The sequence below is a fragment of the Tenrec ecaudatus genome, chromosome X, assembly GCF_050624435.1.
Source record: "Tenrec ecaudatus isolate mTenEca1 chromosome X, mTenEca1.hap1, whole genome shotgun sequence".
Classification (NCBI taxonomy): Eukaryota; Metazoa; Chordata; class Mammalia; order Afrosoricida; family Tenrecidae; genus Tenrec; species Tenrec ecaudatus.
This window is the reverse complement of record NC_134548.1, coordinates 148,955,436-148,978,460: the sequence shown is the minus strand read 5'-3', so window position 1 is coordinate 148,978,460 and position 23,025 is coordinate 148,955,436. Positions and strand designations below refer to the sequence as shown.

General features: G+C 42.4%; 1 protein-coding gene across 2 annotated transcripts in view; it reads left to right on the top strand.

Moving 5' to 3' along the window:
* The window catches only part of GPC3 (glypican 3), a 444,594-nt gene that overhangs the window by 225,304 nt on the left and 196,265 nt on the right, over positions 1 to 23,025 (top strand). For both annotated transcript variants that reach the window (XM_075539171.1, XM_075539172.1), the window contains exon 3: positions 17,248 to 17,942. In XM_075539171.1, the coding sequence (XP_075395286.1) occupies positions 17,248 to 17,942 (695 nt within the window). The remainder of the gene's footprint in view (positions 1 to 17,247; positions 17,943 to 23,025) is intronic.

Genomic DNA, 23,025 nt, shown 5'->3' with positions numbered 1-23,025 from the left:
AAGCGGAGAAGGACATAGAGCAATTGTGCTCTGTCTTCCCTTGCTCTGGAATCGGGCCACCCCCAGGCCCACTCCCAGGGGCCCTGTAGCTATGTCCATGAAATCAGCCTTTTCCAGGCATGGTGCCAAAAAGACAGCAATGGGCCATTTTTCAAATACCCATTTTAAACAAGCTTGCTCGAAAATAGTGTGGTGGCAAAGGTCCTTCTGGCAGAAAGCCACTTTAAGTCATCAGCTCACTCCAAGCATTAGTTTCAAATAGCACCCTGGCCTCTTAGTAATTCCGGTTGCATGTCCTTAAAACCCAGCAAAGGTCTGTGGACAGGGAGCAGACATGAATGGAGCCTGGCCTGGCCAAAAGTTGGATGTCCTGTCCCACAGAAACTCTCTTCACAGAGAGTGAGCCTTGAGAACTTTTACTGCTCTTCATCCATCTTTCTGGATGAAAACCTCATCCCCTGATTCACTCCCTCCAAATTGAAATATTCTGTTGCATTTGTACACGTGGGGGATGAAGAAAATCAAGGAAATTTATGGGGAGCTACTCAGGGTGGGCTGGGGTGGGGGATACGGGTTGAACTCCTTCACTCAGCTTCTGTCTGAGCTGGACTAGCTGCGTGGAGAGAATATGAGTGTAATGGGCTGCCCGAGGCTTCTCAGAGGAGAGTTCCAGGTGCTCTGGCTCTGATCCTCTCCGTGACCCGGGGAGCTGCAGGACCAGCGACTCTCTTACACTGCAGTATCACAGAGGAGGCTTTGCAGAGATGTTCCGACAGAACAAAATGTGTAGTCGAATCAAGGACCTTTCTTGGTGGAAGTGCCTGGTGATCTTTCTGACCACACTCTCTCTTCTTCTAGGTTATAACTGTCAGGATAATGGCAATCCAGTCCACTGTTGACGTGGGTTTCCATTCGGTCACCCAGGCATTTGTCATTAGCGTCACATGGATTTCCTTTCATTGACTTCATTCTAGCAAAGCTGTGGCAGGAGTAGAGCTCTCTTGCCTGCAATCTATTGAATCAGTCCTCCAGGCCTTTCTCCTATGGAGTCACTGGGTGGTTTTGAACGGCCAACCTTTCAGTTAGCGGCTGAGCACTTAACCATTTGTACCACCAGGGCTCTACACGTAGGTGCACCAGTCTATTTTTGGATACGAGACAACACTTTTCGAACAAGGGAAAGGGAATGTCAGAAAGGGAAGGGGTGTGATTCATGAGGAAGACCCCAGTCAACCTTTACTTCCTCTCAAGTCCTTCACCGAGGATGGATTCTTTCCTTTAGGTACTTGATGTGCAGTAAAGTGTGAAGTGCTTCTTCTTCTGTGTTTAACTGTACACATCTTTTGGGACGTATTTGGCATTCATCAAACCCTGCCGCAGTCACGTCCTAGTCCTAATTAGAAGTCACAGTGATTGCTTTTAGTGCATGGATCACTTTGACGAGCAAATTGAGGGACAGAGAAGCTAACATGCCCATGTTCGCTAGGGCCAGGTCTTCAGATAAATATTCCACTTCTTCTACTCACCGCCTTGTTTTAGTGATGACAGTCAAGTTACAACCTTAAACCTGGAAATTCCCCCCGTTTCCCACTCAATTCCCTTTGATGGACTCATGGATTCATCGCTAACGGACGCACACGCAAAGTATATAGCCTCAGTACTGATGTGAAGGCACACACATTTTTCATCAATTTTCTAAAGTTTAAGATAGCTTATGGAATACATGATAAAGGTTTTTCATTTTTGAAAGCTCAGGCGAAAGTCATATGATGGGCCTTTGCTTCTGTCACACCTCTTCATACCTGTGATTGAACTCTACCGGTGTGTGTGTGTGTGGGGGGGGGGTGGGATTGGAGGGATACTGACCTACTTGCAAGTCTTTGTCTGCTGCTGGAGCCTACTGAATGCTCCTGAGCAGCTTTCTACCCCTGAGTTCATAAGCCAGCCTTAACGAGTGCTTTAACCCTGTCTTCCCTGGGTTTTAATGTCCTGGAAGACCCAGCCCGATACAAATGCCAGAGAAGCTGTCACAGTTGAGCCCTTGAGTCCTGCATCTGCCAGTAGCCCTTTCAAGGAACTGTGGCTCAAAGGAGGGCTTGGCCTAGTCGCAAAGGCTAGGTTTTCCATTAAACTCCAGAGTTTTGTGATTACAGCGGAGAGCTAGGAAATTTCATACCCATGTCCATAATCCCTAGGAACTGCACAGTATTAACCTTTGTCACTTATTATCCTTTCTATTGCATCTTGGCCATAAGGCAACCTGGCCAGTGTATTTCTTAGTAAGTAGTTGGAGTCTTTCTGATGTTTCCATTGTTCTTCTCATTTTCTTCACGGGCTGGACCTCTTTCCCCGAAATGTGTCAGTAGACTCAGTGTGTCCCAACAACTGAGGTACTGAACCAAGAAAAAAAGAAAAGCAAGCGCCCCCCATCATGAGGCAATACAATAGAATGGTTTAGTGGATAAGCTCTGGAGCTAGGTTACTTGGATTTAAATCTTGCCTCCGCTACTTGTATATATGGCTATATAACCTTTGACAAGTTACGTGACCCCTCTGTTTCCTTATCAGTAAAATAAAGACAATAACACTACATCCTCCTCATATGGTGATGTACTAGTTACACTAATTCATTCACTTAATACTCTTAAAATACTGCCTGGCAGTTAATCAGTGCTCCATAGATGCTAGTTCTTAAGAGCTTAAAGGTAATCTGGAAGCATGATGGGATTGCCCTTAAAGACATTGGTGAAGATGATATTTGCCCTCGAAGACGATGGTGATGAGGGAAAAAGCAATGTATGATTTCTACCACCAACCAACCACATAGCTACATGATTCAGAACAAATCTTTGCTTCAGGTACCTCACCTGTGAAATTGGGCTAGTGATACTTCCCTTAGCAACTTTCCATACACGTGTGTGTGCCTGGCTCGCGCACACACACATTCACGCACGCGAGTACACACTCATTGGTAGAGGAGGAGGAGCAAAATGAAATGAGAATGCACGTTTTAAAATTGCAAAGTGACACGAGGCACGCCCCCAATACATTGTGCAACTGCATATACGTAAGGGGACTTCAAAAAGTTCATGGAAAATGTAATTGGGGTAATTTCCCCACATGTTTGATGAAGGTCCTTCATCTTTGTGGGCTATACAAGATTTTGAGGACAAAAAGGATCTTCATATCTACATAGTGTTTATGTCGCTCCTATGTTATAGGCCATCGGTATTTTACTGCAAATGGCGTTATTGCAAGCGGATTGGGTTGCCATTGCTTCTAAGGCAACTAACAACAGCAGAGGAGAGGGGGCTTGTTGTCATGTTTAATTCATAATCATGCAGATGGGGGGTGCATTCTATTTGGTCACATGGGGTTGCTGGGGGACAGAATAACATCACTGGTACCCAATAAAAACAACTTGAGCAGAAGTGGGTAGACAACATTGAACTTTTGTAATTTAGGTCCCCAAACAAATTGAAATTTGGTTTGGACTTGTACATTGAGAGGCCCTGGTTGGGTAGAGTGGGAGAAGCAGTAGCAAAACTTTTGGAGTTGGAGATCCTGTAGCCCAAGGGTACTTTATCACTTGTAAGGGAGTAGACAAGTCTCATGACTCTCTATCCGGAATAAGTAGAAGGAACCTTTTTACGGTGTTCCATGAGTACTTACTGAGCATATGGATAAATAACCCGCGCGCGCGTGTGTGTGTGTGTGTGTGTGTGTGTGAGAGAGAGAGAGAGAGAGAGAGAGAGAGAGAGAGAGAGAGAATTTTCAGCCAAGTCAAATTTGGTCCCTCAAGTTAGTGATGAAAAGAAGGACAAGTGTACAGTCAATGATATGATTTTTTGTTCTTTGATGCCTGGTAACTGATCCCTTTGGGACCACTCGATCACACAGGCTACTGCACACCTCCATGATAGGATCGCTGAAGACAAATGGGTGCATAAGCAAATGTGGTGAAGAAAGCTGATGGTGCCCGGCTATCAAAAGAGATAGTGTCTGGGGTCTTAAAGGCTTGAAGGTGAACAAGCGGCCATCTAGCTCAGAAGCAAAAAAGCCCACATGGAAGAAGCACACCGGCCAGTGCGATCACGAGGTGCCCAAGGGACCAGGTATAAGGCATCATGCAAAAAAAAAAAACAACAACAACGATATAAGTGTGTGTATGTATGTGTATATATGTATATATGTATATGTATATATATACCATATTAAATGAAGGGGGAAGTGCAGAGTGGAGACCCAAGGCCCAAGTGTCGGCCAATGGAGATCCCCTCATAGAGGCGTTTAGGAGAGGAGATGGGTTAATTAGGGTGCGAGGTAGTACCGATGAAGAACACAGCTTTCCCCCAGATCCTGGATGCTTCCTCCCCCCAACTACCATGATCCGAATTCTACCTTGCAGGGCTGGATAGGGCAGAGGCTGTACACTGGTACATATGAGGGCTGGAGGTACAGGGAATCCAGGGTGGATGATACCTTCAGGACCAAGGGTGTGAGGGACGATGCTGGGAGAGTGGAGGGTGGGTGGGTTGGAAAGGGGGAACTGATTACAAGGATCCACATGTGACCTCTTCCCTGGGAGAGGGACAGCAGAGAAGGGGGGAAGGGAGACTCCAGATAGGGCAAGATATGACAAAATAACAAGGTATAAATTACCAAGGGCACATGAGGGAGGGGGGAAAAAAGAGGACCTGATGCAAAGGGCTTAAGTGGAGAGCAAATGCTTTGAGAATGATTGGGGCAGGGAATGTATGGATGTGCTTTATACAATTGATGTATGTATATGTATGGATTGTGATAAGAGTTGTATGAGCCCCTAATAAAATGTAAAAAGAGAAAAAGAAAATGATTAGGGCAAAGACTGTACAGATGTGCTTTATACAATTGATGTATGTATATGTATGAACTGTGATAAGAATTGTATGAGCCCCTAATAAATTGTTAAAAAAAAAAAAAAGAAAGAAAGAAAAGAAGGACAAGTATTTACTTCCAAGTATTCACCACAACTTTGGGTGTAAAGCACTTACAAAAGTCCAAAATGCTCTGACCATCCTTACTAACTTGCAACAGACACAATTCTATCCAGTGCTGGAACTACTTCATCGGGACCTTTAATCTAAATGAATACAGGGAGAAAGCAAAGTAGGCAAGAAAAGAGGAAAGCTGTTTAAAGAAGACAGAAGATCCCCTAGTTGCTCTGTATGTTCTTTACGATATCTAAGTGGAGTACCTTGGTGATTCTGTTTATTTTTAATTAGATAAAGGGACTGTCAAAATGTGTGCATTTAAACCTTTAAATGAGACCATTTCCTCTTTATGGAACAGAATCATGCATTCAGCATGCCTTCCAAACAGATTTTTTAATTTCCCATGAGTCAGAATTGATTCGGTAGCAGTGCGTTTGAGTTTTATGGTTAGTAAGTGGTTAGACAAAGAGATGTTTAATCCTTGATTTATAGAGTTATGGCCATGCATAATAAAAAGGAAATTTCCAAAATTGAGAAATCAATATCAAGACTGAGAGTATGCGGTAGTGAATTTTTGCCCCAAGGCCCTGGCGGCATCGTGGTTACATGTTGGGCTGCCAACTGCAAGATCAGCAGTTTGAAATCACCAATTGGTTCCTCAGGAGAAAGATTGGGTTTTCTGTTCCTGCAGGAGTCCTCAAGCTTTTTAAACAGGGGCCAAGTTCACTGTTCCTCAGACCCATTGGAGGGCTGGGCTATAGTTTAAATACAATCTATGAACAAATTCCTATGCATACTGCACATATCTTATTTTGAAGTAAAAAAGCAAATGGGGCAAAAACACCCAGCGGGCCAGATAAATGTCCTTGGTGGGCCGCATGTGGCCCACGGGCCATAGTTCGAGGATACCTGCTGTAAAGAGTTGCCGCTCAGAAACGTAAAGCAGCAGTTCTAGCCTGCCCTGTGGGGTTGCTGCGTCGGCATGCACTCTGTGATAGTGAGTTCAGTGAAGACATACGATAAGGAGTCCGAGTGGCCTAGTGGTGTATGGGCTCGGCACAAAGTCAGAAGTCAAAGACCAGCTAATCCAAGTGAAAAAGAGGAGGCTTTCTGCTCCCAGCCTCAGAAAGACACCGGGCAGTTCTGCCCTGTCCTGTAGGATTGCTACGAGTGGGCATGGGCGCATAGGCCATGACCGTCCGGAAGGTATAAGCTATCCTTTTCAGAACTGTTTCAAATCATTCACCCCTCTCCCCATAAAATCCAGAGGACTTCAAAATGTTTTATTTTAATTTAAGTATAATGTTTGGGGGAGTTGATGAACTCCGGGGCTTTTTTATCTACTAAATATGTAGATTGTGTGAGCGGTTGAATTTTGTCCCGATAGATACCATCAGTCTCTTTCTTGTATATATAGAGAAAGTTCCATGCAATGAGACTCTTGATGCCTTTTTCTGTAGGTGTCATTCCTTTAGCAAAAGAAAGACAACAAGAAAAGTGGGCCTGCCCTTCCACGCAGACATACGTAAGGAGTCCTGGTGGCCTCGTGGGGTATGGGTTGAGCACGAGGCCAGCAGTTACCAAGAAAAGATTGTTAATTTTACTTGATTTCTTAGCCATGGGAACCTTGAAGAAGGAAGACTATTTTCCAATCAATTTCGAGGCCTGACCTACATGGCAGACTGGGGGATAGACAAGAATGAAAAAGATAAAGAATCCTGTTTTATTAGAATAATGTTTTATTCATTATGAATATGTAATAATGGACACTTGAAATATGTGGACTTGGTGGTTCAGGGGTAGAACTCTCACCTTCTGTGCAGGAGGCCCAGGTTCAGTTCCTGGCCAAAGCACCATATGAACAATCACCATCTGACCCTAAGTGGATACTTTGGTGTTTGTGATGGTGCAGAACTAGTTTTAGCTGACCTACCAGACTAAGGTAGACAAGGAAGAAAGATCTAGTTAGCGTCTGAAAATCAGCCCATGGAATCCCTAGGACTCACAATGCAACAAATCTTTCCTAGGATTTTTGTAGGAAGGGGCATCATTTTGCTCATTGATACATGAGATATCCATCATAAAACATGATAGTTCACACGATTTCCTAATACCGAGTTCCCTAAAGCCAGTTATTCTTCATGTTTCCAGAGTAAAACAAATTTCTAAATCCCAGTGGCTTCTGGTGTTTTCAAGGTTTGCTTGTTCCTGAACCCAGTGAGCCATCCCATTAAATGCTTGCTTAATTTTAAAGTAATATACATTGACACCCCTCCCCCCTTTTTACATATGCACAGTGTAAATATAAAAAATTTTAGAAGGATCACATAGGCAGATTTATGGAACACCCTCACGACTTTTGGCAAAGAATGTTAACCTAATGAGTTTCTGCAGAGGCCCTGACCATTTATGAATATAATATTTGCTATACAAATGCATGAGAATACATTGGTGAACCAATGTTTTGGCTTGACATGATGGATAGAGTTCCTTTCTGTTTTCTCACTTATATACCTGCCAATGTTTTCACATCCCATCCTGTCCTCCCAAGAATTTAAATTGCTCTACAAAAATATTCATTGTTCATAAAGTGATGCGACTAAACATAAAGGAACAATCAAGCAGGAAAGTAAGATGTAGCCAGGCCAGAGTCTGACAAGAAATGCATGGCATAAAGTTTATTATACCATACGTTTGACTCTAAGTTTTCTAGTTAGAACTGTGAAGGAGAAAAAGATTGGTTATATGAATCATCGTGTCTAGGAGTGAAAGCAAACCAGGTGTTCCACAAAAGTATTGGAGAGCATAGAACTACCCCTGTAGGTTTCTGAGACTGTGAAAGTCCTCGTCTTTCTGCCTCCGAGTGGCTGGTGGTTTTGAACTGTGGACCTTGCTAGTGTGACTTCTTGCATGTGTGACTTCTATACCACCAGAAACTAAGAGTAGCTAAGACAAATGGAAGAAATGATGCAGTAGAAGAGCTGAGCTGAAGAAGGCAGCTTGAGAAGATAAAATAATGTAATGAACTGAGCAGTGCAAAGACCTGGGACTAGAAATCTCAAAACTAAGAACTCACTTTCTGCCTAGGCAGAAAGAACAGAAGGAAAAAAAGTCAGTACGGGCGTTTCAGTGCTGAAGGATTCTGTGGGCAAAATATTGAACCCGCAGGAAGCATCAAGGAAAGTTGGAAAGAATATACAGAGTCGCTGTACAAAAAGAATTAGTCAATGTTCAATCATTTAGGACATAGTCTATGATCTAGAACCAATGGCATTGAAGCAAAAAGTATAAGCTGCATTAGAGAAAAGCAAGGCTCCAGGATATGACTGAATGACAACTTAAATATTTCAACAACTAGATACAACACAATCATTGTTTACTCTTCTATGCCAAGAAATTTTGAAGGCAGCTACCTGACCAACCTACTGGAAGCAGTGCATGTTTGTGCCCATTCCAAAGAAAGGTGATCCAATGGGATGCAGGTATTACCAAATAGTATCATTAATATCATATGCAAGTCAATTTTATTGAATATAATTTTTAAATGTTCCATTAATATAAGGAAGTGCCAGAAATTCCAGCCATATTCAGAAGATATGGAATAATGGATACCTTTGCTAATTTCTGATGGATCTGAAAGCGGAGAACAATAGAAAGATGTTTACTTGTGTTTAAGTGACTATGCCATGGTGTTGGACTAAATGGATGATCTTACAGATCCCATTGCAAAGAATGGTAATTCCAGAACATTTCTCGTGTTCTTGTGTAACCTGTACCTAACTCATGAGGCAATTGTTTGAACACAACAAGTTACATAGACTGCCAGAAGAACGTATCTGTCTTGGAAGAAGACATGTTTGGTCAAATAGAGGGTTCACAAACAGAAGGACGACTCTCAACAAGATGCATTGATGCACTAGTTGCAACGATAGGCTCAAATACAGCAACCATTGTGAGGATGGTGAGGGAGCAGACAGGGCAGCTGTGAGGAAACTGCCTCAGTGAAGATTTTCAGCCTCAGAAACCCAATGGAATCAACTTGAAAGCATTGGGTTTGAGATTGGAGTGCCTACCAGCCTAGCATATGAAGCTTATGAGTCAAGACTATGTGTATTGTCAGGCTGGCCCTAACCTGCACAAACACAAACCTCATGTTAAGCAGTGACTTATTTTATTGCTAAGCATGATCAGTCCTGGTTAAGTGGCTGTGAAGCATAAAATGCCAGGAGGAACAAGGAATTTCATCCGAAAGTGGAGCAATGCTTTTAACATCTTTTAAAAGGACCATTCTAGAAAATGTCTAGCTTTGCTTATAACCCCAAATTGCTGGTTTTATGAGGCTGATTTTTTAAAAAGCATTCAGTATTCAAAAATATCATTGAAATGTGTTACCTATTTGGGTGTTTGGGCCCATTAACTTTTTCCGGTGGTTTTTCCAATTAAAATTACATTGATGCCATATGGCATCTATTGTATGCTACAATTCCCCAATAGATTGAGGGAAGACAGAGTAAATTCACACATTTCAATGGTTCTAGTCATGGTGTCCATCGAGGACGAGTGGTTTTGTTGTTGTTTCTGCTGCTGCTTTTTATTTCATTTTGATTTCTTTATTGGTTTTTTAAAATTTGAATTTATTTTGTTTTGGATCCACTTTATTGTGCTTTGGTTTATAGAGAATTTTCATAGAAAGAAGAGCCGCTCCCCCCTGCCCCCCACATGCACACACAGCTTCCTCTACCATTAGCATCTTGTGGTAGTGTGGTAATGAAGAATGAACCAATACTGATAATGGAATGTATAGTTTACATATAAGGGTTCATTCATTGCAGTGTGCATAATGAAAGAGGCACAATGTCCTGTATCTACCATCACAGCATCCTACAGGAGAGTGCCACTGCCCTGAAAATGCCCTCTGCTTCATCTCTCCATCTCTCTTCTCTCTCCCTTCTTCTTGAGCTCCTGCAACCACTGATCTTTTCACTCTCTCCATAGACTTGCCTTGCCCAGACTGCTGCAATCTTATTATACCATAGCCTTTTCAGACTGGCTCCTGCAGTTAATCATATACATTTCATGTTCCTCTGTGTCTTGATAGCGCTTTTTAAAAAAAAATGCTGAATAATGTTCTATCGTATGAATGAAGGGGCTCTGGTGGTATAGTGGCAAAGCTTTCAGCTGCTATCTGAAAGGTCAGTGGTTGGAACTCAGTGGGGGAAAAAGACCTGGTGAACTGCTATGGGGGCAGTTCTACTCTGTCCTATGCAGTGGCTGTGAGTAGGAATCAACTTCGCAGCAGCAGGTTTGGGCTTTGGCTACTGATAAAACAGCTTGGTTATTCAATAACCTGGTGAACGTCACTTTGTTTCTTTCCAGTTTGGGGTGGTTAAGAATAAATAAGCTGCTGTAAGCATTTCTGACCAGGATTTTGTGTGGACTTAAATTTTCAATTCCACTGGATTAGATAATTTTGTGTGTTTAGTGTGTGTGTGTGTGTGTGTGTGTGTGTGTGTAACAGCCAAATTATGTTCCAAAGTGGTTGTACCTTCCCATCAGCAATGAATGAGAATTCCCGTGGCTCTCCATTTTCACCAGCATTTGGTGTTGTCAATATCTTTGAACTGCAGTCCTCGGGTCACTGATATGAGTCGGAAATTGACTCGGTGGCAGTGAGTTTGGTTTGGATTTACAGTAGTAGGTAATTAGGTTTTAGTTTTCCATTTCCTAGTGACATATTGACATTAAGGACTGAATTGTGTCCTCTCAAAATATGTACCTATCAATATTATGTAAGTATCCTCCATTTTGTGAGATGATATAATTGTCTTATGTGTTATAAATCCTAACCAGTGTTGCTCATAAATTAGTCCTAGTGGCATAGTAGTTAGTTGTGCTACTAAGCTAACCAAAAGATCAGCAGTTCAAAACTACTAGCCACTCTTCAGGAGAAAGACAAGGCTTTCCATTCTCTCATAAAGAGTTACAATCTCAGAATCCCACAGAAGCAGTTCTACTCTATCTTATAGGTTCACTATCAGTCACAATCAACTAGATGGCAGTGAATTATGTTGTTAATGAATCAAGATTAGAGGCAACGATGTCAATGAAGCAGGATATCATCTACTGGGTTAATTATATTTTGAGTCCGTCTCTTTTGAAATATAAAAGAGATTAAGCAAGGCACCAGAGATCTAGGGATCCAACTACCACCCATCAGCTAGGACTTGCAGTACAAAGTTGAGTAGGAGTTCTATGAAGGACTCGCTGACCTTATTTCTAACCCTAAGTGGTAAGGCTTATCATTTCTCACCATTCAGAAATGTTAATTTGCTATAAATGTTCTTTATCCCATGAAGGAAGTTGACCTCCCTTCCACGTTTCCTGAGAGTTCTTGCCACTAATGGTATTGGACTTTGTCAAGTGCCTCATCTGCTTCTCTTGATATGCTCATATGATTGTTCTTTTTATCCTTTTGATGGTATGGATTATAGTAATTGATTTGTGAGGTCTGTCTTACATATCTGGAAGAAACTCCATTAAGCCATGGTATATAATTTTTCTAATAAGTTGTTGGATCCAACTACTAAAATTTGAATTATTTTACATTATTGCTGTTGAGAATACAGCAACACATACAATAATTCAACCTTTCGACACTTACAATTCAGTGACATTGATGATATTCTGTGAGTTATGTAACCATTCTCGTCTTCTTTTTCTACATCATTATTTTGCCAATAATATAAATTCTAAGGTTACTTATCTAATCTTTTTTGAGTTGCTGTGCTAGCTAGAGAAACAAATCCAAAGACATGTGTGTATGGGAAAGAGCTTTATATTCACGAGCAATTGAATATTGAGAATGCATCCCATCCCAGTCCAGATCAAGTCCCTAAGTCCGATATTAGCTCATATGTCCAATACCAATCTATAAAGCCCTCTTCAGACTCATGAAACAAATGCAATGATGCTGAATCCAGGAAGATCACAGGCCAGTGGGTGAGAAGTCTTGTGGATCCAGTGGCATTGTAAGCATCCCGGCACTGGCAGGGGTCTCCATGTGGCTTTTTCTGTATCAGATGTCTGTCTCCGTCAGCCTCTTTCCATGTATTTTCTCCACAGGGCTGTCTCACAAAGAGTGAACCAGGAGAGAGAGAGAGAGAGAGAGAGAGAGAGAGAGAGAGAGAGAGAGAGAGAGAGAGAGACAGAGAGAGAGAGAGACAGAGAGACAGAGACAGAGAGACAGAGAGACAGACTCCTGCCTCCAAGGAAGAAATATCGGAGTTCCCAGAATCCTCAGAAGGCCATGCCCACACAGTGGCCTCATTGGCTATATCCTTATAGACAAGCTAGACTCCACTTTTAATCCTCAAATTGACACCAGATTATGTAACTACCACAGTTGCCATTGTAACTTTGATTCCATATAGATTCTCAAGGTAGGCACTTGGTCAATAATATAAACCCTTGACTTTTTCATAGCTAGATGATTATTTAATTTTAAGAAGACTTCAGGGAGTATTTTTGGTTTAAAGCTCAACAGTTATCTCAGAGCAATCTCTTCACAGGTTCAGACAGCAACCACTCCCCTCCCCCATGGCTCTAGAAAGTCTGGAATCTGTGAGAATTTAATTTTCTGTTCTGCGTTTTGCCCTTCTGTTCTGGATTCTTCTATAGCATCCTTGCTCCAGATGCTCAGTAATCGTAGCCAGGCACCATCCAGTTCTTATTCTGGTCACCTAGCAAAGGAGGCAGTTGTTCATGGAGACCAGTAGCCTCATGTTCCATTTCTTCCTTCTATTTTTGACTCTCCTTTTTCCTCTTTTGCTCCAGATGAATAGAAAACAATGGTTGTACCTTGAATGTCTGAGTGCAAACTTTTAAGACTAGGAGTTAGAACAGTACACTAGGCATGTTATTAAACCAATTAAACTTTTTACAGTTTTATAATTTACTAATGGCAATCACAATAAATGTGGTTGATTTCTTTTACGCAACATAATGTCTTCAAATTCTATATATATTGTAGCATCTGCCAAGACTTTATTTCTCCTACTGAATAAGTAGTAGTCTGTTGTGTGTTTGTAAGCATTTTGTTTAGTCATTCATCTGTTTCTGGGTAGTAGTACTAAAACTGACATTGGTGTACAAGTATTTGAGTCTCTGCTTTCAAGTCTTTGGGGGTATATACAGGGGAGCATTCCTTAATAAGCAAGATGAGCTTGGACATACTTTGTGCAAATTATGTGAAATTGCTCTCCACAGATTAGTAAACAAGCACAAGTAAATATTTTCACCTTGTTTACTGGCTACTTGAGCATCCAGTGCATTGTACATTTGCAAAAGGTAGAGAGACAGATCCCAGCCATACCTTCTAGCAGACTCTTTGATGTGGTTACAAACAAAAAGTCAAATGGCTTACTGCAAATTAGTAAGGAAGCACAAGTAAGTCCAAATCCATGCTTACTTTGCTTATTATATATTCCAATGCTGGGTGTATTCCTAGGGGGGAAATGACTGGTTTATATGGTAGTTTTAGTGTTTTTGAGCGCCGCCCCCGAGGGTTTTTCATAATCAGTGTACCTATTTGCATTTCTACCAGCAGTGAATAAGGGTTCCAATTTCCCCACATCTTTGCCAACATTTGTTTTATTCTTTTTTGTTCTTGTTTTATTCTTAGCCATCCTAATGGGAGTGAAGTGGTATCTCATTTTGATGTGCATTTTTGTGATGGCTAGTGACATGGAGCTTCTTTTCATGTTTTTAGTAGCCATTTGAATGTCATGTTTGTTGAAATGTACCCTTCAAGTTCTTTGACGTGATTTGGCTGTCTTTTTGTTGTTACAATGTTAAATGTTTATGTAGATTTTACTTAATTAGATCCTTAGCACGTGTAGTTTCTGAAAGCAGTCTCCCAGTTGGTAGCTTGTCTTTTTACTTTTTTCATAAAATCCTTTGATGAAGAAATGTTTCTACTTATTATGAGGCCCTATTTATATTGTCTTTTTCCGTTCGTGATTTTCTTCTATTAGAAATCCTATTGTTAATAGTTAGGCTTAAAAACATTGTCCATGCAGTTTCTTCTAAGAATTTGATCATTTTAGTTTAATAGTCCTTAGTTGACTTTGGATGTGTGTGTGTGTGTGTGTGTGTGTGTGTGTGTGTGTGTCATGAGGCATGGACCCTGTTTCTCTCATGTGAAGATTTTTGCATGTATGCTTATGAGAGGTATGGGTCTGCAGTTTCCTTCCTTCTAACGTCTGATTGAATTTTACATGAATAAGTGTTCTCTTTGGTTCTATTTTCAGGAAGAGAATGTAGAATGAAATTTGCCTTGTAGAGAGGTCATTTTAGAGTACCTTAGATGATTGAGATCTACAGTGGGAGTATCTCAATCCACAGAGTCATTGAGTCAATTCCAACGTATCTCAGGAGCTGCCCTTTTCCTTCTCTCAACTCACTCTGTCCCAAGATAAAGGTGAAAACTTCAGTTTGCGGTTCTTTGAACCGAAATATTTCTGGCTGATTTACATTTGTAGAGAGGAAGATAATGGGGAGACAAGGGATGGAAAATAGAATTGAATGCCTACAAAGTTTCTTGAGAATGTCCATGTTGCCTAAACTAGAATGTAACTGATGCGAAAGAGATTCGAGTTTGCCTACCCCTTTTGCAGCTGTGTGGCCCTGCTGAGCCTGAATTTTCTTGTCTAAAAAGTGTTATTACAGTAGAAAATCCAACTTAAACTCACTGCCATTGAGTTGATGCCAACTCATAGTGACCCTCCAGGACAGGGTAGAACTGCCCCTGTGGGTTTCTGAGACTGTTACTCTTTATGGGAGTAGAAAGCCCTGTCTTTTTCCTGATGAGTGGCTCGTGGTTTTGAACTGCAGACTTTGTGGATCGCAGCCTGATGCATAAGCAGTACACCACCAGGGATTCTTAGCAAATCCAAAGAATCGGTATAAAAATAATACCATCATATATTTTTAAATACTTGGTGTGTAGCAAGGATAGTGTATATGTCTCCATGTAGTCAGCACTTAGCTGCCTTAGTACAAAGTTGGGCAGCTAACTCAACAGTTGACCGTGCAAACCTACAAGCTGCTCTGTGAGAGAAAGATGAGGTAGTCGGCTTCTATAAAAATTCGTTTCCGAAATCCACAGGGGCAGTTCTACTTTGCTTTGGATTGGCGATGGATTGGTTACAGCTCTGATGATGGAAGCCATGGTAGCACAGTTTACTGCTTGACTCTTAGCCAGAAGATTGATGGCTTCAATCCAGAGCCATCTCCAAAGAAAGACCTGGAGATCTATTTCTCAATGATCACAGCCATTGAGAACACAATGGAGCACAGCCCTGCTCTAATGCCCATGAGTAAGAATTGACTTTATAGCATGTGGTGCTGGTACCCAGTCCTTATGTAACCCTAGCACTGAGCCTATTATAGGATAAATGTTTGCTTGCTGAAATAAAAATGTGATGAGTTTAATGGATGATTCTTTTTTTATTGGCAGAAATGGAGCTGTAGACCTCACAAAGTGTTTAGGGCCGTAGTTCTCAACCTGCGGGTCGTGACCCCTTTAGGGGTTGAATGACCCTTTCACAGAGATCTCCTGATTCATTGAATGACCCTTTCACAGGGGTCTCCTGATTCATAACAGTAGCAATGACAGTGATGAAGTTGCAATGAAAATAATTTTATTGTTGGGCGGGGGCAGGGGGAGAGTCACCACAACATGAGGAACTGTATTAAAGGGTCGCAGCATTAGAAAGGTTGAGAACCACTACTGGTTTTGAGTCAAGACATGGAAGTATGTGAATTAAAGTATGTGGTTAGGAAAAGATTATTACAAGAGAGAGAAACTAGCCGGGCATTGCTTACTGCTTTAAAATAAACCCAACCAACAACCGAATGTAGAGCAATTGATGGAAAGGAACATTGTCTTTCTCAAGTGAGCTTGGAAGCCCAGTAGAATTGCACTGGCAGCTGCTTGACGTTGCCCAAGGGAGGACTCGGGGGAGCCTGTTCTACCTTGTGAGGGCCCTTGGGCAGCTGGTGGGAGCGCAACCTAGGGCTCACTTTTGACGCAAGTTAACTCCGATGTTGTCCTAAGTGATCCCAAGGAGCTGTTGGGTGATAGTCTCTCTAATGGTCTGAAAGGGGGAGGCATTTGCTTTTTCAAGGCTCATGAGTCAGGGCCATTTGGAGTATATCTGTCATGGACCTTTGCCGTTTGGAAGGAAAGTACTAACTTCATTTTAAATGTCTCATCTTTAAATGTTTCATCTTTGTCTTAAAAAATAAAACCTTAATTCTTGAAAAGCTTGTCATGCAGGGTTGTTTCCCTTGCATAAATGGAGCACTCTGGTTATTTGGGGTCATTTGTACTGGAGTGTTTCTAGGTGGAGAACATGAAATGGTGGCATTGGCCCTTCCTTCGGAAACCAATGGCACGAATAGGGCCTTCTGCCAAGGAGCTGGTGCAGCAGATGCGATCATAAATTTTGGACTTTGTGGTGTAGACCAGGCTTCTAGACTGTGGAAGCTGAACATACTAGAGAAACTTTAATAGTTATATTTCCAGATATTCTGCTCGCAAATACCGGAGGTACTGTTTTCAGTATCAAATCTATAGATAAATGCATGGATTGGCTTTTCCATCCAAATATCCATTCAGCGGATACATTTAATTTCCAGCCCAGGCATGCTGTCAGATCATTCCCTTTAAAGCTCTCTGGAGGAAATCCCCCTGAAAAATGATCAAATTCGTGATAACTTGAATTCTTGCCTACAAACTTACCTCTTCTCCAGGGATGAACAGGTCTGAATTGTTACGTGAGTTCATATGGTATATATAGGTTGTTGTCAAATATTTATCTCTGTCTAAAATTGAAATGCAATTTCTCTATTTCTCTTTAACTGAATAAATCAATGAGAGAACGAAAACCACTTCTCATTTAGGCAATCTTCAATATTTTCACGAAAGGCTGCGCTGGGAACTGAATCCTGGCAGTTGTCATTTGAAATGTAATTTGTGTATTTAAGAATTTATGTGCCTCTCCAAATTTGGACTTCATGTTCTGAAAGGGAAATTGATTTATAGGAGGAAACAATTGCAGAAGTAGAGGCAATGTCAGAAATGAGTATGAGTCGATTATTTAAGGCTAATGGGACCTTAATCACCACAGCAATTGAATAAAATATCTCAAATTCAATCACACTGCTTTCCAGACTTTAATTTGTGGGCCTTGTTATATCTCTTCTTTTGCAGAGGCCTTTGAAATTGTTGTTCGCCATGCCAAGAACTACACCAATGCCATGTTCAAGAACAACTACCCGAGCCTGACTCCACAAGCATTTGAGTTCGTTGGTGAATTTTTCACAGATGTGTCTCTCTACATCCTGGGTTCAGACATCAACGTGGATGACATGGTCAATGAGTTGTTCGACAGCCTGTTTCCAGTCATCTATACCCAGCTCATGAACCCAGGCCTGCCTGAGTCAGTCATGGACATTAATGAGTGTCTCCGAGGTGCCAGACGTGACCTGAAAGTTTTCGGCAATTTCCCCAAGCTCATTATGACCCAGGTCTCCAAGTCACTGCAAGTCACACGGATCTTCCTCCAGGCTCTGAATCTCGGAATCGAAGTGATCAACACCACCGATCACCTAAAGTTCAGTAAGGACTGTGGCCGAATGCTCACCAGAATGTGGTACTGCTCTTACTGCCAGGGACTGATGATGGTTAAGCCTTGTGGTGGCTACTGCAATGTGGTCATGCAAGGCTGCATGGCCGGCGTGGTGGAGATTGACAAATACTGGAGGGAATACATTCTGTCTCTGGAAGAGCTGGTCAATGGCATGTACAGAATCTACGACATGGAGAATGTGCTGCTTGGCCTCTTTACGACAATCCATGATTCCATCCAGTATGTCCAGAAGAATGGAGGGAAGCTGACCACCACTGTGAGTACCAGCCTGTAGTTTGCAGTATTGGTTCCTCTTGGGGTGGGGTGGGATGGCCTTGTCAGTAATAGATGCTGATGGAGAGCTGGGGGCGCTGAATTTTGGGCGGGGGCTGACCAGGGATAACAGAACTAGTCGTGCATTAAAAGCCTAGGCTATTAGGTGATACAACATGGCTCTTTGCTCTAGATCCCTTCCCTTCTTTGATCTCGGGCTGTAGAGCATGCATTTGATCTTCATGTGGCTCATAGTTCTCTTTTATAAAAGAGGAATAAAAGCATCCCTTCTTCATAGACAGCGACAAATGTAAAAGCACTCAGCACGTGGTTGGTACATGGGAAGACTTCAATAAGGGTTAACGAGTATTACCATGCTTGCCTGTGATCGGAGTCCCCTGGGAGGGAGGAGCTATGGCCTCCATTTTATAAATGACGAAAGTAAACCCAGATCTAGTTAATGGAGCTTTGATTAAGAAATTGATCAGGTCTCTTTTGGTGTAGTGGTTATGCATTGGGCTTTTGTTCAAGTGGTCGGCAATTTGAAACCACTAGCTGCTCTCTTGGAGAATAACTGGGCTCTCTAATCCTATAAACAGTTCTAGCCTCACAGACACACAGGTGGTCATTATTAATCAGCATTGACTCAATGGCAGTGACCTTGGTTTTGGTCTCTTTAATGCAGCTATCAGTAATTTTTCTGATTCCACTCTTGATGGCATCATAAAAGTATCACATTAGCATTTGAGGTAGTGACTTTCTACTCAGCAGACCAAGTTAGAACCCACTAACTAAACCTGCACAAGAATTTACCTACCCTCCTGGCCATCGAGTGGATTTTGATTCATAAGGGCCCTCTCTAGTGCTTCCAAGGCTGTCAGTCATAACAGGAGTCACCTGCAGAGCTGCTGGTGGGTTTGAAGTGATGACCTCACAGCACAGGGCAGGCCAAGCATCTGTGCTTCCCAACTCAACTCAATTCAAGTCGCTGCCCTTGATTTGATACTGACTCATAGTGACCCTGTAGGACAGAGTAGAACTGACCTACTGTAACTATTTTAAGGGACTAGAAGGCCCCGTCTTTCTCCTGAGGAGCAGCTGGTAGTTTTGGACTGCTGACCTTACGGATCGATACCCAGTGGGTAAACACTATCCCACTAGGGGTTCTCTGTGCTTCTCAAGTAGTGATTTTTGCGGCCTTTATCATAGCAGTAGGTGGGATTTGTGTGGTGGAGGGACAGTGCTGGAAGTGAGGCAACAGTTGGATTGGATTCATCCGGCATTGTTAGCTCCATTGTACCTGCCAAGCCAGGGGGCACAGCCACAAGGAGGCACTTGCTTCTCTACCTAGAACAGGACAGACAGCTAAGAGCACTTAGCCATACCTTCCATGCTGTCAGCTTTGGAGGATGTGGCGTGGTGGCAGAGGCCAGGCCCAGTTGTGGAAGACCCTGGCATGGTTGAGTTCCTCCTACATGTCAAGTGCTCTACTAAGGTAGTGAAGGGGTTCCCGTGATTCAGTGGCTAAGCACTTACCTACTGACTGAAAACTTGTCTGCTCAAAGCCACTCCACAAGGAGAAAGATGGGACAGCTTGCTTTTACAAAGATTTACAGCCTAGGAAATCCCGTGTGGCTCCTCTGCTCTGTCACACGGGGTCACCAACAGTCGGCATGGACTCTGTGGCAAGGGGTTTCATTTGGGTTTGAAATCCCTGGGTGGTACAATGGCTGATGATCTCCTTCGGACAAACCCTAGGGCGCCTGGTTCTAGTCCACAGACCTGGCATTGCCAGGAGTTGGAGACCACTCAGCTGGGTAACTGGGCGGTTTACATAACATTGGCTCACAGTTACCCATGAACTAGGTCCTAGATTTGTCCCCATTGTACACAGTAGGAAATAAAGCTCATACAAGGTAAATTACCTTCCCAGGATCACAAAGCTGATTGAGTGGAGACAGCGAGGATGCAAAGCCAGGCCTGGCGAAACTGATGGTGCCCTTAGCATCTACACAGTGCACCGGCTGTGTCCTCTGAGCCACTGCTTACCCAGAAGGTGGAGGGTAGAGTGAACCATTCAGTCTCATCTTTAAACACTGGCAGTACAAATGATCTGGGTCATTGGTTTCTCTGGTGAATTAAACTGGGAAAGAGGACCAAAATGATGTAGCCATCGGCATGACTACTTCGGAGCTCTTCTAATTGCCCCATTCATGATGTTAGCCATTTAAAACCCATTTGCTGAGAAAATATTTCATAGCAAAATGAACAGCAATGTCTTATGTAACGATGGTGTTCTTCAGTGGCTAATTATTCTCTTGACTGCTTTATTATTTGAAGCCACAATCCAGGCCTTGTGACGAAATAAATCTCACAGAACTAGAAAAAAATGGAATGGAAGTGCATTCCTCTATTCTTTCACCTAAAACCAATTGAGGGCTTGCTGGGTGTCAGACACATAGCAAAGGTCCAAGGTTGGGCCTTCACTACAAGGGAAAAGGAGACAGCAGTAAGGGTGTGAGGTGGGGAAGTATTCAAGATTGCCTCTTAGGGGTGTCTTTGCTGGCAGCATGACTGATCTGAGGAACAGAACTTCTTTCCTTTGTTCTTTTAAACCCAAACCATGGGCCAGGGAGCTGGTCCTGGTCCTGTTTGGATCTAATGCGAGAATGCAGGTTCATCTCGTCAGCAGGCATTAAGTATCTGATTTGTGTATGACACTCTGCTGGGTGCTACGTTTTCCAAGCTTTCCAAAGCACAGCTCTTCAGTCTTTAACAGGTCACAGTTGAGTTGGCTGCTATCTATGGCACTGAATAAATTCTAACAAAGTGAACTCATCACTGGAATGGAGGTGTTACAAGGCTCTGAGAGAGATTTAGTCAGTCCAGAGGAGCCCTGGTGGTGTAGCGGGTCTGCAAGATTAGCGGTTCAAATTGCTCTCCACTTCTCCGGAAGATGACGCTTTCTGTTCTCATAAAGCAGCGGTTCTCAACCTTCCTAATGCTGTGACCCTTGGACCAGTTTCTCATGTGGTGGTGACCCCCCAACCATCAAATTATTTTCGTTGCTACTTCATCACTGTCATTTTGCTACTGTTCTGACTCGGCCGACTCCTGTGGAAGTGTCCCTTGACCCCCAAAGGGGTTGTGACCCACAGGTTGAGAACCACTGTGGTAAAGCGTTATCTCAGAAACCCAATCTTGTCTATAGGGTCGCTAGGAGTGGAAATCAACTCCATGGAAATGAGAGAGCCTACTGATTTGCAAAGCAACAACTGAGGCTCAGGTAAAGATTTCCCAATGGTATGGGAAAAGCCAGAGGTGGAATCCCAGATCTTCTGCAGCTCCAATCTAGTCTCTTCCCCCCGCCCCTCCCGACTCCCATTAGGCCCTCTCAAGAATTCCACTCTAAAAGCTCCATTCAGATTTCGCAAAGACACTGCACCAAATTGGACAGCTAATCTGGGGCGTCAAAGGCGCTATACTCTAGGCATCCTCAGACATATGCTTGAAGAGGTGTGTGTGCTGGTGTGTGTAATTTTCAGGAAGAAAGGCTTTGAGATGTGGTCTCAGCTCAGTTCCCAGTTGGTTAGCAGAGCAGGAAATCAGCCTTCCCTATTGAATGCATGACTTAGACCAGAAAGCATATGTTAACTCTGCCTTGTTCCTGTTTTATGATCACCAACTTTAAGTAATGTTTGAAATGGATGGGAGGAGGGGCTGGCTGGCCAGGTGGGATCTGAGTGGCTCTCTGTAAGGTCCACAAAGGGCTGGACCATTCCTAGGATGGAGGGGAAAGTGAGGACTGAGAACAGAACTCAGGTCGTGTTTAACAAAGCCACAGAATGCCCCAAAGCCAAAGCTGATTAAAAGCAAAGCATTAATGAGATGCTGTTGTAACACATTCAGCTTGCTGTTGTGAGTGCTAAAATACCCCACTTGGTCCTACTAGAGGTTCAGTTGTGGTAAGTGGCCTCTTTGAAAATCCATTCTTTCTTCTGTAGCTAACTACAGGCAATGCCACAAGACCTGCGGTATGGGCACTTTGCCCAATTGTTTTGGTGGTGCCATCCAATCTGGGTGAGCATCAAAGGATGCCAGGTTGTTAGAACAAAGTGTTCTTGCATTGAGGGAGGGCTTGAGCAGAGGCCCAAAGTCTGTCCACTTCCTCAATGTATTGCCATATAAATATGTGTACATAGGCAGATATCTTTATTTTATTAATTAATATATCTACATATGTACACAGCTATGCTTATACCTCTATCCATCAGCTAGTGGATTTGAAATGCTGACCTTTTGGTTGTTAGCCACAAATGTAGCCACTATGCTACCAGGGCTCCTAATATTGCTGATATAATTAGTTAAAACAATATATTATTTATTTTCCCTTTGATTCACTTTTTCATTTGTTCTGGTTTCTGTTATCTTATTTTCATTGTTGTTGTGGTTGTGGTTTTTGTAAGATTTTCTGTCCCCCAATAAAATGGTTAAAAAGAAGATTTTCTGTATATGAAATCTAGGACAGGTAAATCTATAGAGACTGTAACTGAATTATGAGTTAGTTAATTAGGGCTATGTCACGAGAGGTTGGGTAGTAACGGGAAGCTAATGACAGTGGGTACAAAAATGAAGAAAAGTTTATAAAATTGATTCTGGTGATGATTGCACAACTCTTTTAATATTGTTAGACCATTGATTGTGGTAATGAATACACAAGTCTTTTTAATATTTTAAAACCATTGAACAGTATGATATGTAAATTATATGTCAATAAAAGTGTTCAAAACATTCCTACAAAATTACACAAACATTTATTAAACAAACCTATCAGAATATGAAACTGTTGTTTGTATCTTCCATATAAGTCCATACACTTCTGAAAGTGGTCTTTCCTTTTGTCTGACCCAGCCCTGAATAATTCATGGCCTTTCAATTGACACCATGTCAAAATGGAAGTTTTATACCTTCAAGGGACTCAAATATGTTCCTATTAAATATTCTGTGAGTTTGGGCCACAAAAAGGAGTCTGAGGAAACCAGATCAGGGTTGTAGAGTGGATGAAATTCTTGTAGGACAGTCCTTGC